Here is a 21,773-nt window from a genome sequence, read left to right on the forward strand (position 1 = left end):
TTTGTTGTGGTATCTAAAAATTCGTCACCATACCCAAGGTCGTCTAGGTTTTCTCCCATGTTATTTTCTAGGAGTTTTATGGTTTTGTGTTTTACGTTTAGGTTTCTGATCCATTTTGAGTTAATTTTTGTGAAGGTGTAAGGTCTGTGTCTAGAATCTTTTTTTTTTTTTTGGCATGGAATGTCCAGTTGTTCTAGCACCGTTTGTTGAAAAAACAAGGAAATTTTTGTGAGTGATGGATATGTTCATTATTTTGATTGTCACATATGTGACAAAAATGTTCAAACTGTATACTTTAAATAAGTGAAATTTATGGTATGTTAATTTTACTTCAATAAAACTGCTTTTTAAAAATAAGTTTAACACGGTTATAATAAAGTATGTACATTCTGCCAAAAGACTGTGTCCAAGTGCATACTGCTAAAAACAAACAAAATTCACCAGGCTCCTGATGAGAACAAGAAATTAATCAGTTGACAACCTGAAATTCATGTCACAGTCAAATATTATCTAAACAAAGTGTGCCCCTCTACCAGTTGCATCAGCATTTACTGAGAGCTTGTTAGAAATGCAGATTCTTAGGCTCCATAGCAGACCTACTAAATCTAACTCTGGAGGGGTGGGGCCAGGTAATCGTGTTTTAACAAGCTGTCCAAGTGGTTCTGAAGCAAGCTAAAATTTGAGATGCTCTGACCTAGATTATCTCCATTTTGACAGTTGCCAAAGATCCATATTCTTGTTCTAATTACATCAAATATTTCTTTGTGCTATATAATTACAAAAACAAAATAGAAATTACATAAAAAGAAGACACAATTGCACATAATTTATATAATTATAAAACCATTATAATTGCATTACCTAATTAAATCACTGTTTCCATTTGTCCACTAAGGGTATTGCCTTGCCCATATGCTTGTATAATTTTTACATTTTTACAATATTACAATCCAAAATAATTTAAATTATAATTGTCATTGTAACAGTTTGTCCTAATTTTTATTTTTCCTATCAGAAATTCAATATTTTTCCTGTTAATTTTGTATCTGCCTTGAGAAACTATTCTTTTTTTTAAAATTTAAATCTGAGATTTTATTTACTAAAGAAAATATGAATTTGATGGAATTCATTTAGAAAGCATAGAATTAAGAGGTTACAATACTTTTCTTCAAACCCTTCATTTTGTATGTGAAAGAAGAGAGTTTAAGGACGTAAGTATTTTTGGGGATTTCTGACCTTTCTTGGTTGTGCTTTTTGTCCAGACTTATCATGTCAATAGCTCATCAGTTTTCCTGAAATAAAGTATGTTGCACTTGTCTCAGGTTTACCAGCTGTAGGTCACTTTTTTCTTCTAATTTTTACACCTCCCTTTAGTACAAATTCTATAGTGAACCAAGCCCCTACCAGTTTCACTGATGTAAATTCTGTTAACACATCCTCAATACTAGGAGGTTCAAGAAAGGTTTGTAATTCATGCCCACAAATCAGCCTGTCAGCTGAAGTTACTGTGTGACATGTGCCTTATTTTATGAGAAACTATTCTTAAAATATTTTTTATTCCCATGATTGTATAACTTTCTTATTGTGATTATAAAGTGCCCTTCCTGTAAAACTGTAACATTTTTATGTGTACCTCTTACTCACAAACTAGGTTCTACATCTAAGTAAGTCAGTCTGTTATCCTTCTTTTTAATACTAGCTTGTGGTATATAAGCCAACTTTATCACAAAAAAGTCATCTTTTGTATAATTTCTCCTAAACCTACCTCTTATTTTTTTCTGAATTTTTTTGGAAAGCATGTGCCATAAATTTTATATAATCCATTAAGGAAGTTCATTCATTGGATGAATATTTTCTGAGTATTTGTCCTGTTGGGCACTAAGAATACAATGATAAGGATAACATAATTGATTCGATGAAGGAGTAATGGAGAGAGTGGAGTCAAGATTATTATAAATTTCTGGCTGAGGTAGCTGGGTTGTGTTATTTCCTGAAATAGGTAAGATGGTAGAAAGATAATGAATTCAGTGTTATTTATATTAAGTTTGCTTTTGGAAAAATTATTCAACTTTTCTTTGCCTTAATTGTTCATCTGTAAAATGGAGATAATAATAGTATTTACCTAATATTGTCACTGGGAGGATTAAATAAGATAAAACATGGAAAGAGTTTAGAATGAACTCTGGCACATAGAAAGCACTCAATGCATGTTTGCTATTATTACTGTTGAATGTTAGGTGCCTGTGTGATATTCAAGTGGAGATGTTTAAGATGGTTGGCCTGTGAGCCCAGTTTTTAGGGAAAAATATGTTGATGTTTGAGATTTCCCAGGAAAGAGTGAGAAAGGGTCAAAAAAGGGCATCCAGAGTAATACCAATATTTAAAGGACAGGCAGGGAGAGAAGAATATTATTCCATAAAGAAAAGTAAGACTGATTTTTTATTCAAATATGGGCAGGCAGCATAAACCAGGTTTTTTTTTAAAGTTTGACCTTCAGAAATAGATGTACTACATCATTTTCTATGTTAGTGAGTGTTAGCAAATTACAGTAAAATCTAGGTAGCTGTAAGGATTAAATAATTGCCTGACAACCAGTAGCAAAGGGTAGGCACATAACAAATGTCAGCCTTCCCTACCATCTGTATTAGGAATTAGGTGGAGGACCCTCCTGGCACCCTCTCCTCATGGAAGCCTTCTGTACTTTCTACTGCAGGAAACTTTCTACCTTTCAAAGGCTGGGGATTGCTATTGCAATTCTTTTTGCTACTTTCCAGTAATTGCCCTTCTATCTTCCGTGGTATAATATTGCTCTGTCAGCTAGATAGGACTACAACATCGTTTGACTATAGTGTGAGATTTCAGGGCCAGTATCTGGAATAGGTATATGGTTTTTATTAATACCAACACAGTTAAGCTTTTTAGCACTCTCTACTTTCAGTTTCTAGTGTATTCCTCTCGTATCTATAGCCTGGGTAGCAGTTTTGCTTCTGAGAAAATATAGCTCTCTTCAAGCATTATCCTCAAGTTTTGGCAGAGATAAGCTCTAAATACTAGCGGAGATCCCAAAACGTAGCTGTGTTTTCCACTTATGGAAATCTACTCGAACTAGATAGTTTTTTTCCTTCTAGCTTCCTTTCTGACTGGCACTTGTGGTCAGATTTCTACTACCCGCTCTGCCAGTATGGGCTATGTAATGATTTGAGCCAATCCAGCTCTAAAATTTTTGAATCTTTTATTTTTCTTCTCTTGCTCTATTTCCTTCAAAATAATGGCATTGAGATTGATGGATACTAAATTATCATAATTCTATGAGTAATTAAAAACAATAACGAGATATATTTATAGAAAATAGAAAATGCTGTAATATGTCAATAATAGTTATTGTCACAGCTACAGGAATGTTTAGGCCTACCTTTAACTGGCTAACATTTGCTTCATTGGCTTTGAAGTAATAAGTGAAAACTGACCAGAAGTAGCCTTTTCAAAGTACTTATATTTATTGTAGGATGCTTCAACATAAGAAGTTATTCGATACAAGATCATCTAAGCTATCTAGGCTAAACTTAGTATTTACCCCCTGTTGCCACACACACACAGACACACACAGATACACACACATACTGGGGTTATGAATGAAAGTCTATTGTACCTTAACCTCCAAGGGTAAGTGCTTCTAATGGCCCATTAGTCAGTTGCCTTGTAGATATGGATGCTTTCTTTTTCTCAGGTGCTGCCTAGGCTGTCACTGTGGATAGGATCTGGAGAGAAGAGGGTTCCCAGAACAAAGTCCACAGCCTCTGGCCAGAGACTCCACCTTCAAGCCTTAGGAAAGTAGAGGAACTGCTTGCAACACTGCAGTTGGAAGCACATGCCGTGGGGCTGTGAGCCCTTAGGGTTCTTAAACTTAATAGTGGTGAATCTGCTTTCTGTGACTGGATCCCCTAGAGATGTTAGGGTTCACACTCTTAATATAATTGACTGTATGCAAGTTAACTAACCCTAATGTGTCTACCTAATGGTATATTAGTATACATGGTCGCCCTGCAACACCCACCTATCTGGTTGTATAGATAGGCACATCAGGCAACCTTTCCTGATAGATGCTGATAAGATGTAGACCTAGTAGACCCTCACTAGCAGGTAGACAGCCCTCCTGTGCTGGTGTTGATAAGTGCTGTGGTCACAACTGGGACTGGAGTCACAATTACTGGTGGTTTTTTTGTTTTTCTCTACAACAAACATTTATTCCTTTTTCTGTTGATTTTACAATCTGAGAAAAATATAAAAATTTTGATGTCATAGAGCCTTTTTCTAGCTAACTCATCACTAATCAGCAAATGAATTTCCATTCTGAATAATCCTGCAACTCTGTACTCCACAGCAAACCTGAAATCTTCTCTGATGTTTTCCTTTTACCCTTCTTCATCCCTGCACCATACTTATTTCATGTAACTCCTTCATTCCTGGTTTCCTGGATTTATTGCCATCTTCCCTGTTAAATTCTTGATGTCAGTATGTTTAAACTTCACTTCATCTCTGATAAGCTTTTTACTTTTACGAGAAAGCAAGAGATTACATTACCAAATATGATATAAATTCAGAGTGGTTTGTGTTTTTCCACTCATATCTTACAGGTTTCTCCATGTTAGTGGACACTCTGAACTTAGCATAATTAAATTAATTTAGTCTTCTCTAGATAGTCATTTGATGTTTTTGAATCTCAACCATGTTTGTGCTTGAAAATTCACAAATGACTTTATCTTTCATTCTTGTTCAATTGCAGGGGGAGAGAGGATTTCCAGGTTTGGAAGGCCATCCAGGTTTGCCCGGATTTCCAGGTCCAGAAGGGCCGCCAGGGCCTCGGGGACAAAAGGTATGTGCCAAGTTACCAACCAGTAATACCAAAGGAATTGAGCCATCTTAATGTGGAACACGTGTCAAATCAATTAAAAAGTTACTGAATTATAGCCAGAAACTAATATTTAAATAAAACAATAGAATGGCCAAGAATCTATACTTCATTGTTGTTGTTTTTTTAAAAAAGCTGAATATTACTGCTGTATTCAAATGCTTTTGGAAGCTGTTAATTGTGTGTGGTCATTGGGATCCTTAACAAAAATTAAGTCCTGTCAGGAGCTCAGCTGAGCTGGAGAGAACTTAACTGCCAGGTGTCAGAGTACTGATTAAGACAACAAGCCAAAATGAAAGTAACAGGCAAGCCTTTAGTCTCTTACTGTGACAGTGTGTATAAGCAAAACATAAACCAGAGAAAGCGTGGGCTCCCCTACTGTTCCATTATTCCTCATGGAACAGTGCCAGTGAGGGTGAAATGGGTCAGCACAGATACGGGGAATTGTTTCACTGCTCACGGAGCTTGGAGCAAAAAACTGCTGTTTTTTTTAGTATACCTGACAGCGGGATGAAACAAGGGAGGGGGAAAGGGCTAGGAGTGGAGAACTACTGAGTCAGAGTACAGAAAAAATGTCCTCAAGGTTCCCCCTCTCTCAATGAAGACGTCTTCACCAAGGTTCCATATAAAGAGGCCTTTCAGTGCAGATATGCATAAGAGCCTGACCAGCCAGGGGGATTGACTCCTTTACTACAATTCCCTTCAGAGGCTGACATGCATTGGCTGTGCACTAATTCTGGTGTGGGATGGGCAGCTTTCCTCTATGAGGTTAACCATATGGTTGGGCCTGAAAAATCACACATAGGTCTTTAGCCAGGAGCCAGACTCCTCGATTCCATTTCTTGATTTTTCAGGACCCAAATGAGAAACATAGGTTACTCCAACATGGACCTGAATGGGTCGGACTTTGAGGAGTTATGTCAAAAAATAGGTAATTAATCTGAGGCTACAGTGGATCATGGTCATGATCAAAATTATTCCAAGCAGGACAATCAGGCCTGCCTGGAGGAGTGAGTGTAACCATAAGCTCCAAACATTACCAAGCCAGGAATAGACGGCCCATAGTCCATCTGATCTAATTTAGAGAGCCAGGAGACTTTTTTCTTAAGTCTGGTGATAGACTGCTCTACCTTGCCAGTTTTTGTGATGTAGGTACAACATGAGGCTCTGGCAAGAGCAAGACCATTCCTTGGTTGGCCAGCAGGAAGTTGAAGACTAGGCTGTTATCCAACACTACTCAGGCCGAGGACTTGAGGCTGGCCTGTTGTGCTTCCAAAGCTGAAGTGGTATCATTAATGACTTCAGTAGAGGTCAAGGACAGGTTGCACACCACTTTCTCTGTGATATGCTCAGTGGAACGGGCTGTTTTGAATATTTGGAAGTCTCTTCTCAGTGCCCCCATATGTACATGTTACATTGGTAGGAAAGTTGAAGGCCTGGCTTTTACAAAAGAAATACCCAAAGGGTGGTGTGCACACGGTGCTGGGGGTATAAAAGTCATCGATTACCATGAGGGTCAACCAGCCAGAAGTCCCTCCTGATGGGCAGAGTCCTTGAGTGGAACTGGAAGATTTGTGTATGGTAGGGGCGTGTATGGAGGAGAAGCCACTACTACTGAGGTCAAAATAGCTCCCATGGCAGATCCCATATCCCTTTTCCCAGATGCTTCAGTTAATCCCATCTCAGACAGGAGCAAGTTGACATCTGAGGGGGTGCTTTATTTCTGTAGTGCCAGAGTCCAACTGTGGCAATGCATCAGTGTAATAAGGTTGGGATATCTGAGGTACTAAAAAGTTCCCTGTTTAGAGAAGTGTCCATTTGTTGTATTCAGTGACACAGCAGTCAGATGTTATCTGCAGGGTTGGGTGGTGAGAGACATGTCTACCAGTTTGTCAAATTTAGACTGGTGGCAGCTATCTGAGACAGGTGTATCAATGAATTTGGTGAGGTGGATGTCACACAGGCTATTCTGTGGGAGAGAAAGAAGGAGACGATAGATCGTTACACTCTCCCTCTCCCGTACCCAGGCTCATAGATCCAAAGGTGCTGTTATCCTATCAGTTGGGAATACTTTTCCCCATTGACTGCTGTGTGGGCAGTTTCTCCTATACCACGAGTAAGGATAGCATCTTATATGCATGTTAAGATATAGGATGTGAAGAGATAATAGTGAATTTTAAGATTGGGAAAAGCTTCTGGTTCTTTTTTTAATGGCTCTTTGACTGATGAACTGATATATGAAAGGGCCAGTTCTGTTCATTTTCCTGGAAAATAATAGTGGTTTAGAAACCCTTTTTTCCTAATTTTATTTCATGGAATAGTGGTACATCGTGTCATTAGAGCATTAAGGAAATCAAATGGATACTCATCAAGTAGTCCTCTGAGTAAAGGGGGAAAATTAATTTAAATGCGCAAATACTTTTTAACACTTAACTATACCATAGCATAGATTGTGGGAATAGGCTTGAGCATGGTCTCTGAGGAGGTAGCAGTACACCAAGGAAGTTTTATTAGATTCAAGAGCAGAAGGGATGTGTGCTAAATTTCCTGAGTAGAACTTTACACTGAGGAAAAGGCAAGACTCTAAATGACTGCATAAAATTTAAGTAGATGGGACATACAACAGAATTTCCTGTGTCCAATGAGGTGCAAAACAGCAGAATGTTTCTTGTGCACCCAGAAATAGCAGAAAGATCTGAAAGAGTCAAGTGGGTAGAATTGAGCACTAACTCAGCAGCAGTCCATGTAGACTGCTGGCATGGGACATCTCAATGGATTCCAGCTTGGACTAGACTGTCCCACCCCTCAACATCTTAGAACTACTTAAGCCCTCCATAGCTTAGGCACAGCCTTGTGAAAATGAGGTGGGAAGTCCAATTAACTGAGGTTAAATTTCAGCCATCTTAGTGAAATGGGTGCTTTGAAATAGAAATTAAGTTGAACCATAGAAAAATAAAGTTACATTTCTTGTATCTGAGTTTACCTGGGATTTGGGGCTGAGTTTCTTGCACACTATGCTCACTGAGAGGTGGCAGGTCTAATAAAGATTTAGGTCAGATTAAAAAGAGTTGGGCTTCCCTGGTGACGCAGTGGTTGAGAATCTGCCTGCCAATGCAGGGGACACGGGTTCGAGCCCTGGTCTGGGAAGATCCCACATGCCTCGGAGCAACTGGGCCCGTGAGCCACAACTACTGAGCCTGCCCATCTGGAGCCTGTGCTCCACAACAAGAGAGGCCGCGACAGTGAGAGGCCTGCACACCGCGATGAAGAGTGGCCCCCGCTTGCCACAACTAGAGAAAGCCCTCGCACAGAAACGAAGACCCAACAGCCAAAAATTAATTAATTAATTAATTAATTTAATTAATTTTTAAAAAAGTTAAAAAAAAAAGAGCTAACTACATCAGATTTTTTGAAATAGTTTAGCATTAGCTGGGACTATTCTACAATAGTATGATAATTTTTAAAGGTGTGGTTGTATGCAGTTTAAATTTAGAAAGCAATCCAGTCTTTTGCTGTAATTCCATTTCTGTATCCATAAAAGGAGGAGGTTTGACTGCTTTCTAAACTTTGGGGATTTTGAATTAGAAGCACTTTGTGCTTCTATCTCCAGTATGACTTCATGCTCCCCAGCATAGCTGAATTTATACTTTTTATGTGATTGAGTATTCGGGCACATGTGTATGTGTTAACATACATACCAAATCAAAAATTTTGTAGGATTATTCTTTAATCTGTATACTCATATATGAAAGTAAATATGTATAAAACAAATATATATAGGAGTGTATATATAAAAATTTCCAAAGGATTTCTTTATTCTTAAAAATAAAATTTAATTGATTTTCAATAGAAAATATATTCATTTTATTCAAAATAAATTAACATTAAAAAGGATATACAATGAAAAAAATCTCCTTTCCACTGTGTCCATTAGCCACTGAGTTCTACATATTACTAATGGGTATCCACTTATGTTATTTTCTTGTGAATATGCCCAAGAATTTTTTATGAATATGCGTGCAGATACAAATATATACATGCACATACATGCATATACACACATACACACTTTTACCTCCCTTTGTTTATAAAATGGTATCCAACACATTGTTTGACCTTTGTTTTTCACTTGATATACATTGTAGGTATCCCATATCAGTAAACACAGAACCCCCTCATTTTTTTATAACTGCATTGTATTATATTGTGTGTATATACCATAACTCATTAAGCCATTTCCCTACTGATAATCATTTAAGTGGTTTTCAAGTTTTTGCTACCACAAACAGTGCTGCTAAGATGTACAATTTAAATAGATTTTCTTTCCCCAATAAGGGATTATCTCTGTAAGATTACTAGAAGTGGTTTTGCTGGATCAGAGCATACATGTATTTATATATTTTTGTGGATATCGCCAAATTGCCACCCAAGAAGTTGTATGATTTATCCTTGGTTCAGCAATGTACAAGAAGATCAATTTCCCTATAGCTTCACCCAATCCTATTATGAAACTTGGAGTCTTGCCAATCTGTTAGATGAAAAATGGCCTCTCAATGTACTTTTAGTTTGCATTTCTCTTATTAAAAATGAGATTGAGCATCTTTTCATTTCTGTGAACTGTCTGTTTATACCATTTGCCCATTTTTCTACTGGATTGTTGGTGTTTTCATATTTCAATGAGCTATTTATATTTTAGGGAGATTGCCCTTTATCTGTGTTGTGAGTTACAATTATTTCCCACCAGTTTGTCATTTGTCTTCGCTGGGTGTGTGCATGTGTATGTGTATATTTATGTGTGTGTGTGTGTGTTTTGTGTTTTGTGTGTGTGTGTGTGTGTTTATCAAAGGTCTTTTGTGGCATTTGGGTTTTGAATAGGAAATGCCTTCCCCACTGTAAGAGTATAAAATAATTCTCCCATGTTTTCTTCCAGTATATTAATAGTTTCACTTTTTTCATGTGAATATTTTATTGATTTCTAATTCATCCTGGTATGGTTTGTGATGTAAGTTCCACTTTTTTTTCCAGATGTCCTCACAAGTGTGTCCCAATATAATTTTCCCCACTGATTTGCAATGCCACTTTCATTATATACCAAATTCACATGAATATGTGGACCTGTTTCTCAACTTCTCATACTCTTCCAATGGTCTGGTTATTCAAATATCAGAACGAAACTGTTTTAATTATTGACATCTTATGCTATATTTTTATATCTGACAGTATTAGTGTCCCCTCATTGGTCTTTTTTTTTCTTCAGAGTTTTTCTCAATGTTCTTGCTTGTTTATTTTTCCATATAAACATTAGAGTCACCTTGTCCAGTTTTAAAAAAAGTTCGTTTTATTTCTATTTTTATTGTATCAAATTTGTAACTAAATTGTTGAGAATTGACTTTTTAAATGTTGAATCCTATTATCCAGGAACATGGAATGCCTTTCCATTTGTTCCAGTCTTCCTTTTTGAACTTCAGAAGTGTTTTAAACTTTTCTTCTTATGAATCTTATACATTTCTTGCTCAGTTCATTGCTAAATATTTTATCTTTTTCTGCTATTGTAAATTGCACATTTTCTTCCATTATGTTTTCTAACTGGTAGTTGCTGGTATATAAGAAAGCTATTGATTTCTTCATATTAATTTTATATACAGTTACCTTACTGAATTATCTTATTGATTATAGTTCTTCATTTAATTATCTGGGGTTTTCCATGCATACAGTCGTATTCTTTGCAAATAATATGTTTTACCTCATTCTTTCCAATTTTTATACCTCTAATTTCTCTCTCTTATTTAGCCATGTTGGTTAGTATGACCAGTATAGTTTTAAGACATCCTTGTCTTATTTTTACCTTTAGTGGGAAGACACAAAAAGATTCATTGAACAAACAATTTTCTAGTTTTAAAATAGAATTAGATTTACTTTAATTTCCTTAGAGATGCATCTTTTGTGAAAAGAGTAGATTATTAACCTTGTTTTAAAGCCAGGTGTGGTAGGCAGAATAATGCCCACCCCCTAAAGATGTCCATAACTTAATCCCCAGAACCTGTGAATATGTTAGGTTACATAGGTAAGCGAAATTAAGATTGCAGGTGGAATTAAAGCTGCTAGTCAGCTGGTTTTAAACTAGGGTAATTATTCTGGATGATCTGGGTGGGCCCAGTATAATCATAAGGGTCCTTTCAATGTGGAAGAGGAAGGCAGAAGAGTCAGTGTCAGAGTGGTGCAATGTTAGAAAGACTCATTCAGCCGTCACTGACTTTGAACATAGAAGAGGGCCACGAGCAGAGGGATGCTGGTAGCTCTGGAAGCTGGAAAAAGAAAGTAAATGAATTCTCTCCATAGAATCTCCAGAAAGTAGCATAGCTCTGCCACTGAGACCCGTCATACCTCTGACTTCCAGAACTGTAAGATTGTATTATTTCAGGCCACTGAGTTTGTGGTAATTTGTAAGAGGAAGATAAGGAACTAATACATCAGCTAACCTTTTCTCCAAATAAAACTTTTCATGGAAGCCCCAAATAAAACAGATAAAAGCAGAGCTTCAGTGATTGAAGGAGGGTGACATAGGCATAAAGGAACCTCCAGGGGAAATTCTAGGGTTGTAAGTAGAGTAGTTTGAAAGCCACTTGTATAAAGCAAGATGTCCCAGTTTAATAAAAACTATCTAAAGGCTCAGATGGTGGCCTACTAGCTGTATGTTCCAGTGAAATTCCTGCCTATTGGAGCAGAATTAGGTTTTCTTTATTCCATTTTTTAAAGAAACTACATAGTAAAACTTAGTGAGGCAAGACTTTAAATTCTCAGCCATGCAGTTGTAACTAGAAATGGGTAACAAACATGTGGGCAGCCCCTCTTGTATGGAGTCTATAGCAGAAGCTTGAAAGGAAAGTCTGTGGTTTTCTTTTTCCTTCTTAGCTCTGCCAGTAGAAAGTGTCTTATAAAATATAGCAAAGGTTTAAAACAGCAAACTCAAGAACAGCTCATATTTAGGCCTAGAGATGATGCAAGCAGATTGACACAATATAGAAACTGCCCAAATTTTCAGCTCTTATTTTGTTTATGCATAAATGATTTGGGAAATATCTATACTACTATTTCATCTTTCTTTTCTTGCATGATTCATAATTAACTTTACAGGTATAAAGTTTCTTCTACATGTTAACAGTTTTCTTCTCAGTAAATAAAGGCGTTTCTTTTAGCATATGACTTACCTCAGTGCTTTCAGTCTCAATAATAAATGCTTCTTCCCTGGGTATGTAAGTTTCTCACTAACTTTCACAAAGGTTCACAAAAATTTGTCTCAGTTTACAGTCTAAAATTAGTTACTTGAGGGCTATTTTTGAAGGAAAAATAACTAAATATGTTGTATTTTTCAGGGTAGTGATGGAATTCCAGGGCCACCAGGACCAAAAGGGATCAGAGTAAGTGATATTTGCTGTATCAAATGCTTTGTTGGTCAAAATAGAGAAGAAGCAAATGAAGTGTTATGAGGCATCTAGAAAAGACTCATATTGAAATGCAGAAAGAAAAATGAAGTCTTTAAAAAGTTAAATTGAAGAGTTTGTATATGTTTACAATTAGCCTTTCTCTAGTATTTTGATAGTTATCTTTATATATCCAGATGTCTGTTTAAACTAATGAAAGAAGACTCTTGGTTAAGAAATATGAAAGTGTTGAATTACAACAATTTTTCAATTTATTATAAATATATATCATACAAGTGATTTAAAGCAGAACTTCCCAACCAGTGCGATCATCTCAGTCCTCTGTGTTCAGAGGGCTGATCAGTCACATCAGGCTGTGTACCCTCCCCGGGTACTACATACAAATATTATAATTTTATTTGTGTATCTTGAAGAGAACAAGTTTGGGAAGCACTAGTTTAAACCGTTATGTTAAACAATAACTATTTTTGGAAGAATACAATATTTCCTCAGTTCTAAGATGTATGCTTTTTCAAGTTTTAATGTTCTGGAAATCAGGATGTGTCTCAAAATTGAAGGGCACATTTAGTGTAATTTTTCTGAAAAGCCTTTAGGTTGATATATACTTTTCAGTGTGTTTTAGATTTGGGAGGAAACTGTAGTTTAAAAATAATACTGGCTTTTGGAAAATCATATTTAACTTTTTGAGCCTCAGTTTCTTCATTTGTTAAATTAGAGAGTCAAACAGCACAATCTCCAAGGTCCCTTTTAGCTCTGAAATTCTGTTGTCATGGATTGACAAGGTCCCTGAATTTGAATATAAAATATATGGGTGGTGGCATAGCATATTTATGTGTTACAAAGACAAACATTCTGATCTTCTGGATCTCCAGAAATTTAGTAGATGTACACATTTTATATAAATATTTAAAACATTCTGTTTGCTATCTACGTCTTAACAACATGTACCTTGCCTTATGTGCTTGCTTGTGACTGGTGTGGGTAGGGCACTGGAAAAGCAAGGAGGAAACTCAAAACCCTTAGTTTATTTTAGCAGACATGTATCCATGGTTTTTTGTAATAACTGAATATCAGTATACTATTAAAGCTCTTCCTAATAATCATATCTCTTAATAGGTATAGCTACCATTAACTACATTCTAAGCACTGTTGAAACTAAATAGCTTCAAAATAACAATGTGCAAATAAACAAAACAACCATTTCAATTTTAATACTAATAATAGAATTCTTAAATGCCACTAATTATTTCTTTGCTGTTCTTTTTTTCCCCTTTGAATTGACTAATTTCCGTCAAAATATCATGTTTTAAAGACACTTGAAGGAATTCTCTTCTCTGTATGGGTTACTGTCCACAATTTGCTGTACATTAGGTTCATTGGTCCCAGTTTGCTTTCAATTTTTAACGATTTCCTTTTTACCGCTTTCTAATTTTTCATTATTTAAAACATTTACATTGTTCTATAAGACAAGGTATGGTCAGAGATGCTACCTATCCTTCCTTCCATCTCCCTTTTCTCTTTCCTCCTTCCCCAAGAGGTAATCATTTTTATTATTTTCTGTTTATCTTTTCATTGTTTAGTATCGCTACTCTTGCTATAAAAAGTTAGTGTATTATATACACTACTTACACTTTGTTTTTTTTGCTTAACCTTATATCCTGGAGATCACTACATATTTCAATGTACAGAGATTTTGCTCATTCTTTTTAACAGCTGCATAGTTTTATATTATGCGGATGTACCATAATTTATTTAGTCATGTCCCTATTTAGGTTAGAAACCTACAGGTTTCTAACCTTTAGCTATAAATATGGTTATACGGCCGTTTCTGAACTTTAGCTATAATAATGCTTCAGTAAGTAACCTTGAATTTCATATTTTGTTTCATAATTTCTTGTGTGCCTTTGGGATAGAGTCTTAGAAATGAATTTCTTCAAAGAGTAAATAAATACATGTGTAATTTTGTTAGGTATTTCCAAATTTCTCTCCATGGTGTTTAAATCCCATTAGCAGTTGTATGAGAGTACCTTTTCCCCATAACCTCACCTACAGAGAGTTTTGTCAAACTTGTATTTTTGCCAATCCTGACAGGGGAATTTGATTAAAGAATTTTGGGGGTGATCACATTGATGTTCTCAGGGGCAGATATATTTGTCACATACCCATACCCTGCTGAATTCAGTATTCATCACAAACCTGGGAGAATCGCTTTGTCTTTAGAAAAGACCTTTCATCCACTAATTTGCCTGTTCCTACTAAATGCAATAAAGGCAATGCTCCCTCAAATAGGAGATTTTTTCTATAGTTTTCTATAAAAGAGATTTTTAAACACATATAGGAGTTTTTTCTATAGTGTTTAAAAGAACGAGTGGTAATAATCAATGAAACACATTTTGTCCATTGCTATTCTAAATGTAATTTTCATAATTCCCTTAGGTAAGATATTATTTTATTGTTACTGATTGTTATTTGATTCAAGGAATTTATTTCTTTTATAGGGTCCTCCTGGACTTCCTGGATTTCCAGGGACACCAGGTCTTCCTGTAAGTAGGATTTGGCTTCTTATTTTAAAATCCCTTAAAAAGTAATCTAAGAAATATTATACATGTGTTATATCCTTTTTCAAAGGGAATGCCAGGCCATGATGGGGCCCCAGGACCTCAAGGTATCCCCGGATGCAATGGAACCAAGGTGAGATTTCTGTGACTTAATCTTAGGCAATATGCTTGATAATAATAGACTTAAAAATTTCAAGGAATCAATATGAAGAATGTCAAAGAAGAGATATAGTAGCTTCATGTCTAGGACAGACATAGGATATGTTCTCAGTTAACATTTTCAATATATTGAAACATCAGTAGTTCAGAAGCTTGTGTAATTAGCTGGGATATTGCATTGGTTTGAAGATTACTTACCAAATCCTTTTTTTTTGACTTTAGTGTAAAGTAAGATGAGAGTTAAAAAGGAATTAGGATATATATGTTTCAAATATTGTATCGGTTGTTAAGAGTAGTACTTGTGAATGTCATTCATTAGCTTTGCCTTTTTTTAAAAGCTAGGTACAATTTAAGTTTTCAAACCTTTCATATTCTTAAAACTTCTTTACCTTGCCTAATAACTTCCTTAAGAAAAATCTTAAAAATCTATATGTAATACATTACATCAGTTTTTACCATAAACTATTAGTGTGAAACCTGAAACTTCTTCTCCATCAGTGAAAATAATGAATTTAACAAGTGAAAAAATAAAACTTCACATACTACAGACATTGTTTCCTGACCCACTTTTCTTATCTTTAGTCAATCCTAAATCCAACTATTTGAATTTAATATAAAGTGAGAGCAAGAAAAACAAAGAGGAAAATCTGCTCTTTTTAAAAGCTTACATATTATTGTTTCTGCTTCTTCTTCCCTCACTTTTCTCATTTTCCTATAGGTTAATGAAATATATTATTATTTTCTGTATATCCTTTTGGCATTTCCATTTTGCACATAATATTCAGTGAAACTATTTATGAAATACCCTAGATTTTTCTAACTAATGACATGTGTCATATTTTATATTAGGGCATATATTTAAAATAACTTGAACAAACTATTTTGCATTATGGGAGGCCACGTTTTATGATAATCATTGTAGTATATACTTGAAGGCAATAAAATTATTTTTACCTCCAGTATTTCTCCAAGTCGTTGTGACCCTTGCCAATAATAATAGTAATAATAATAATGCCATTATTATTATTATTATTATCATCATTTTGATTTTGATTTTGGGTTTGTGAGGCTTAGTTGTGTTCTTCATTTCTGCTTGGGGTGACCTTACAGTGATAGAACCAATGTGGAATTAGTTTGCATGGCACATTGCATGTTAAAGTAGGCTACATTTGTATGCCTATTGTGGTAATTTGTTTGGTTTTTGCCAGCACGCCTTGAGCAACAGACCACTAGCCAGTTTTAATTTTGAAGACCAGATGTATCTACAATGAGTATAGTATGCTATGTGATTAAAGGGATCTTTTTCTTTCTTTTTGTTAAAGCAGCACCTTAGCAGATCTCATGATTAGTTTGTGTTTGAGGCCCCCCATTATGTGAGCAACAAAGTTGTGAAAATGGATTTATTATGTATACTTTCAGATTAAATGGTTTCTTATATTTCTAACTACGTAACTAATAGAATGAACCCTAGAGATGGAGCCAGAATACATGGGTTGTTTTGTTTTCTGCCTTCTAAGCTCAATGTACAGGCCACTCCCTTTCTCTCTGGGCCTACTTTGTCCATGTGTAAAAAGTGGTGGAGACAATAACTCAAAGGCATATAGCTGTAATCATTTTACTCTTTTAAGCCTCTGACGAGGATGTTTCTAAGATTACTATGGCACATAGGTATTTGAAAGGAGGTTGCATTGGGGTTCTTCTACAGCAATTTTAGCTTTTGTTTTCTAAACCAAATGTCCATATTAGTACTTTACAAAAGGGAGTGAGAAAAATTGGGTGCCTAGAGAACATAATGACCTGCAATTGCTAGAACTATTGCTATTATTGTCCTCTTGGTGATATTAATGGCGTTCTTTCTTATCATCTTTTCCTCTTTACAAAAATAATTTGAAATAGTTTACGATAAAAGAGAAATGCAATAGGGCAGTTAAAATAAAAATCTATATAATACACGGGCAGGAAATTGGGGCAGATCATTAACTATTAAATGTGATGATGGCCAGGAATCTGTGGTATGATTGTCTCAAAATGGATTTGTCAGAAGAAAATGGCTAAGGTAGAAGATTTTTTTCTTTATATCTGATTGGGATTGATGAGTAGAGATAAAAGTATCTTAGAAGGCTGAATTGATATGGATAGTTGATATTGAAGTAATTGGAAAGTGAAGGCTAATGAATTTTTGGCAACCTGGTATGTTTCAAAATAGCTTTCACAGAAATCTTTTCAATAAGTCATTGTTTGTTGGTATAGCTACGCTTTGTTTTTTGTTCCTCACGCTCTTTATTTTTAACTCCTTCTAGGGAGAACGTGGATTTCCAGGCAGTCCCGGTTTTCCTGGTTTACAGGGTCCTCCAGTAAGTTATAAAATTTGGGACTATAATGAACACAGGAATTAAGAGAAGAAGCAGAATTGTAGAAAGTGAGCTCAGTGCATTCATGTGGAACAAAGTAGTACATTTTGAAATAGTAAACTAGAAGAGGATTTTTAAATATAAATTTATTTATTTATTTGTTTGTTTGTTTATTTATGGCTGTGTTGGGTCTTTGTTGCTGCACGCAGGCTTTCTCTAGTTGTGGCGAGCGGGGGCTACTCTTAGTTGCGGTGCGCGGGCTCTAGAGCCCAGGCTCAGTAGTTGTGGTGCACGGGCTCAGTAGTTGTGGCTTGCGGGCTCTAGAGCCCAGGCTCAGTAGTTGTGGTGCACGGGCTTAGTTGCTCTGCGGCATGTGGGATCTTCCCAGACCAGGGCTCGAACTCATGTCCCCTGCATTGGCAGGCGGATTCTTAACCACTGTGCCACCAGGGAAGCCCAAGAAGAGGATTTTTTATAAAAGAAGTTAGTAGTACACAGAGCTCTCTGCTCTGTAAAACTAAAGATTCTGTGGTATTTAATATAAATGTCATCTCTAAGTATCTTAAGATACCTTGTACTCAGAATGATCTTATAGTAGTCTATTCAATTTGTGTTCTTTTGCTTGCTCCCCTCTCACATATATAAAATAATCCCTTTTCTTTTTAATAATAGGGACCTCCTGGGATCCCAGGTATGAAGGTAAGCATCTCATGTTGGGAAGATAAACATTTTGAATAAAATATTTAGAAAACCTGCATCTTCAATCAGATAATGTCTCTGACTTCTGTCTTAAAATGGATGCTTCCAGAAGTTGTGCAGGTGCACATTTACGAGCTCTCCTTAAGTAGTCTCCTTTGTTCTCGTGGCTTTAAGTACCTTTTATGGGCTGATACACTTGCAAATGTGTATATCAGACTCACATTTCTTTTTTGATACCTTCCTCATTACATTTTTTAAATATTTATTTATTTATTTATTTGGCTGCACAGGGTCTTAGTTGTGGCACGCGGGATCTTTGTTTTTTAGTTGCGGCATGCGAACTCTTAATTGCGGCATGTGGGATCAAGTTCCCTGACCAGGGGTCGAACCCAGGCCCCCTGCATTGGGAGCGCAGAGTCTCAGCCACTGGACCACCACAGTTGACCACCTGCTCCCTCTAGAAATATTCTTTCTCTCTGGCTCCTGAGACGCTACCTTTTCCTGATTTTTCTTATGCGTCTCTGGTCATTCTGCAGTCTTCTATGCAAGCTCATGTTATTCTATCCAGCAGGTATCAGGACATAGTCCTGACCCCTTCTTCTCTTCTATGCCTAGCAATATTATTGATGCTCATGTTATTGATTGCTGTCTAGTTATGGAACACCTACATTTCTTTGTCTAAAACAGAATTTTCTTCTGAGTTAGATGCATGTATTAAACAGCCTCCCTGACATCTCCACTCAAATTTATCTCCCAGACATTCAAATTAACATGCTCAAAGTTAACCCAGACCCCCAAATGAACCTGTTCCTCCTGTTTTCCCCATCTCTAAAATTTGTATCACTATCATGTACACTTTTGCATGTATCAAAACCTGAGAGTTAGTATTTGCATTTTCTACTTCTTCACACAGCTCCTCATTCCATGCTATCTCTAAATACTGTTAATTTTGCTTGTAAAATATATCATAAATTCATCCACTTTTATTCATTTCCACTGCCACCACACTAATCATAATGCCTCATCTGGACTAGGTAGTAGCCTCTTAACTAGTTTCTTTTTTCACACCCCCTCACCTCCCAGCCTGATTTATTCTGTATAAAGCAGCCAAGAATGATCCTTTAAAAATGTAAATCAATAATTTAATCTCCCTCCTTGTTATGAAGCACAGAACTTTTGGAGAAACCTTGAATCCCAGAAGAGAGGTTTTTTGCCGCCTCCATGGTTCCTAATGCCAGACCTGGCTCTGTTTCTGGTGTGGGACAGCAAGACAGAATATTTGATTTGAATGACATGTTTGCCAGCAAATAGATTGCCTTTCTATTGCATAATGTCATTTCATACCAAAAGATACAACAGTCCAAAAGCCGTAATCCTAAATAATGTTTAGTCAGTATCAGTCAGGATACACTAAGAATATAAGAAGTTTCTGCATAATAAAGGACTCTCACAAAATGAAAAAAATTTAATCTCCCTCCCTATAAACCTTCAAGGGCTTTCCACTGCATCTAAGATACAGTTCACATTCTTTTCCATTGCCTGTAAGACCTGCATATTCTGCTCTTTGCCCCATATTCCAGCCGTATCTTAAACCACTTTTCCTTTGGCTCACTGATCACACCTGTCTGCATTAAGTTATTTGAATGTGCCAAGCTCTTCTCTTTCTGGGTCCTTTGTTCATGCTGCTTACACTGCCTAATGCTCTTCCCCCATCTTCACCTGGCCGACTCCTTATTATCCTTTAGATCTCAGCATGAATGTTAACTTCATAGATTTCCCTTCTTCACTACCCAAACTAATTTCCTCCACTATTTCTTTTTTATAGTTGAAATATATTTGATATATAACATTGTATAAATTTAAGGTGTACAACATGTTAATTTGATACATTTATATTTTGTAATATGATCGCCATTGTAACGATTGTTAGCCCCTCCATCACGTCACATAATTATCATTTTGTTTTAGTACTCCACTGTTTCTTTTTTTTTTTTAATTTATTTATTTTTGGTTGCGTTGGGTCTTCGTTGCTGCACGTGGGCTTTCTCTAGTTGTGGTGAGCGGGGGCTACTCTTCATTGGGGCACACGGGCCTCACTAGTTGTGGGGCACGGGCTCTAGAGTGCAGGCTCAGTAGTTGTGGCACACGGGCTTAGTTGTTCCACGGCATGTGGGATCTTCCTGGACCAGAGCTCGAACCCGTGTCCTCTGCATTGGCAGGCAGATTCTTAACCACTGCCTCACCAGGGAAGCCCTCCACTGTTTCTTTATCATGTACCATGTAGTTTTCCTTTATAGTCCTAAACAGAAAATTTTGTCATCTTATTTGTTTATGCATTATGGTCTGCATTTCCCCAGTATATTATCAGCACAATAAGAACAGCAGTCTTGTTTATCTTCTTCACTACAAAGCATCCAAAGCCTAACACAATTCTTGGCAAATATTTATATTTAATAAATGTTTTTAATGAATGAGTAACTAAAGGTATGACAGGTTCTTAATAAATCGACTGTACTTCAGTGTACTCTGGCCACTTCCTCATTTTCCTTTAAAAGGTAAATTTATTCATGTTAATTACTGAGATCCCCTAATCTTTGGGGACACTTCTGTGACAGATTGAATTCTCAGATCACTTTTTTGTGTTCTTGCCAGTTTTCATGTATCATAACTACTACTTAAATTTCCATTGATGATTTCTTTCAGGGAGAACCAGGTAGTGTAATTGTGTCATCACTGCCAGGGCCAAAGGGTAGTCCAGGATTTCCAGGTCCTCCTGGAATACAGGTAAGCATCTGGTGATTTTCTTCTTTGCTATACTGATTAAATCAGATCACAGCATCACTTTTTTATCCTCAGCCTTTAATACTCTCTATTTTAGTTATAGAAATTATCACCTGAGGTTTGATAGACATTGCAGGTACCTTGTACGTGAAAATAAAAGTATTCTGGACCAGGGAGAATTTTAAGAAGCTCTGCTTTGTTCTTTTAACTCTCAGTCCAGTTTCCATGGAAATTTTTGTTTTGGGGTTTCGCAGCAGAAATAAGCTTCTATATTCTTATTCCTATGCTGTGGTTATCAGTAGGGTGGTAGGAGTAAATGGTCTGATTAAAAATAAAAATTGTGGGTTTCCCATTTAAGATATTAGAAGACATAATTTGTAACATTATCAGTTATATATAACATGAACATATTTTGAAAGCTAAAAGAATAAAATTTATACATAGTGAACATCAAGTATTATCTTCAGAAAAATAGTCATGTCAGCCTACACATAACATACATGGAGACAACAATAACTTTTGGGAATTTATAGATTAGGAAATTAATTTCTTGAGGTTTATTTTTCATGAAGATTGATCCCTTTGCCAAAAATAAAAATCAGTACTTTCTAGTATTTGATCACTAAGATACAATGTCAGGAACTGTTTTCATTAGCCACCTTCTCATTCCATACTTGATATAACCCATCCATATGTTCTTAGTATTCCCAATCTTTTATCTCTTATAAATTTGTATTATGTTATATTTGAAAATATCAGAATACATGCAAAATATATGTAGGTTATGAAGCATAACAACCAAATGAACACTTATGAACCCAACACAGTGTTTAAAAACTAGAACATTACAAATAATTTTGAATCAACCTGTGGT

At 36.1% G+C, this 21,773-nt stretch overlaps 1 protein-coding gene across 3 annotated transcripts in view; it reads left to right on the forward strand.

Moving 5' to 3' along the window:
- Positions 1-21,773, forward strand: part of COL4A5 (collagen type IV alpha 5 chain) — a 236,266-nt gene that overhangs the window by 116,076 nt on the left and 98,417 nt on the right. For all 3 annotated transcript variants that reach the window (XM_082376980.1, XM_082376978.1, XM_082376979.1), the window contains exons 3-9: positions 4,784-4,873; positions 12,283-12,327; positions 14,850-14,894; positions 14,980-15,042; positions 17,369-17,422; positions 18,092-18,118; positions 20,822-20,902. In XM_082376980.1, coding sequence (XP_082233106.1) covers positions 4,784-4,873; positions 12,283-12,327; positions 14,850-14,894; positions 14,980-15,042; positions 17,369-17,422; positions 18,092-18,118; positions 20,822-20,902 — 405 coding nt within the window. The remainder of the gene's footprint in view (positions 1-4,783; positions 4,874-12,282; positions 12,328-14,849; positions 14,895-14,979; positions 15,043-17,368; positions 17,423-18,091; positions 18,119-20,821; positions 20,903-21,773) is intronic.

This window comes from Balaenoptera borealis, assembly GCF_965194805.1.
Source record: "Balaenoptera borealis genome assembly, chromosome: X".
In the NCBI taxonomy this organism is placed as follows: Eukaryota; Metazoa; Chordata; class Mammalia; order Artiodactyla; family Balaenopteridae; genus Balaenoptera; species Balaenoptera borealis.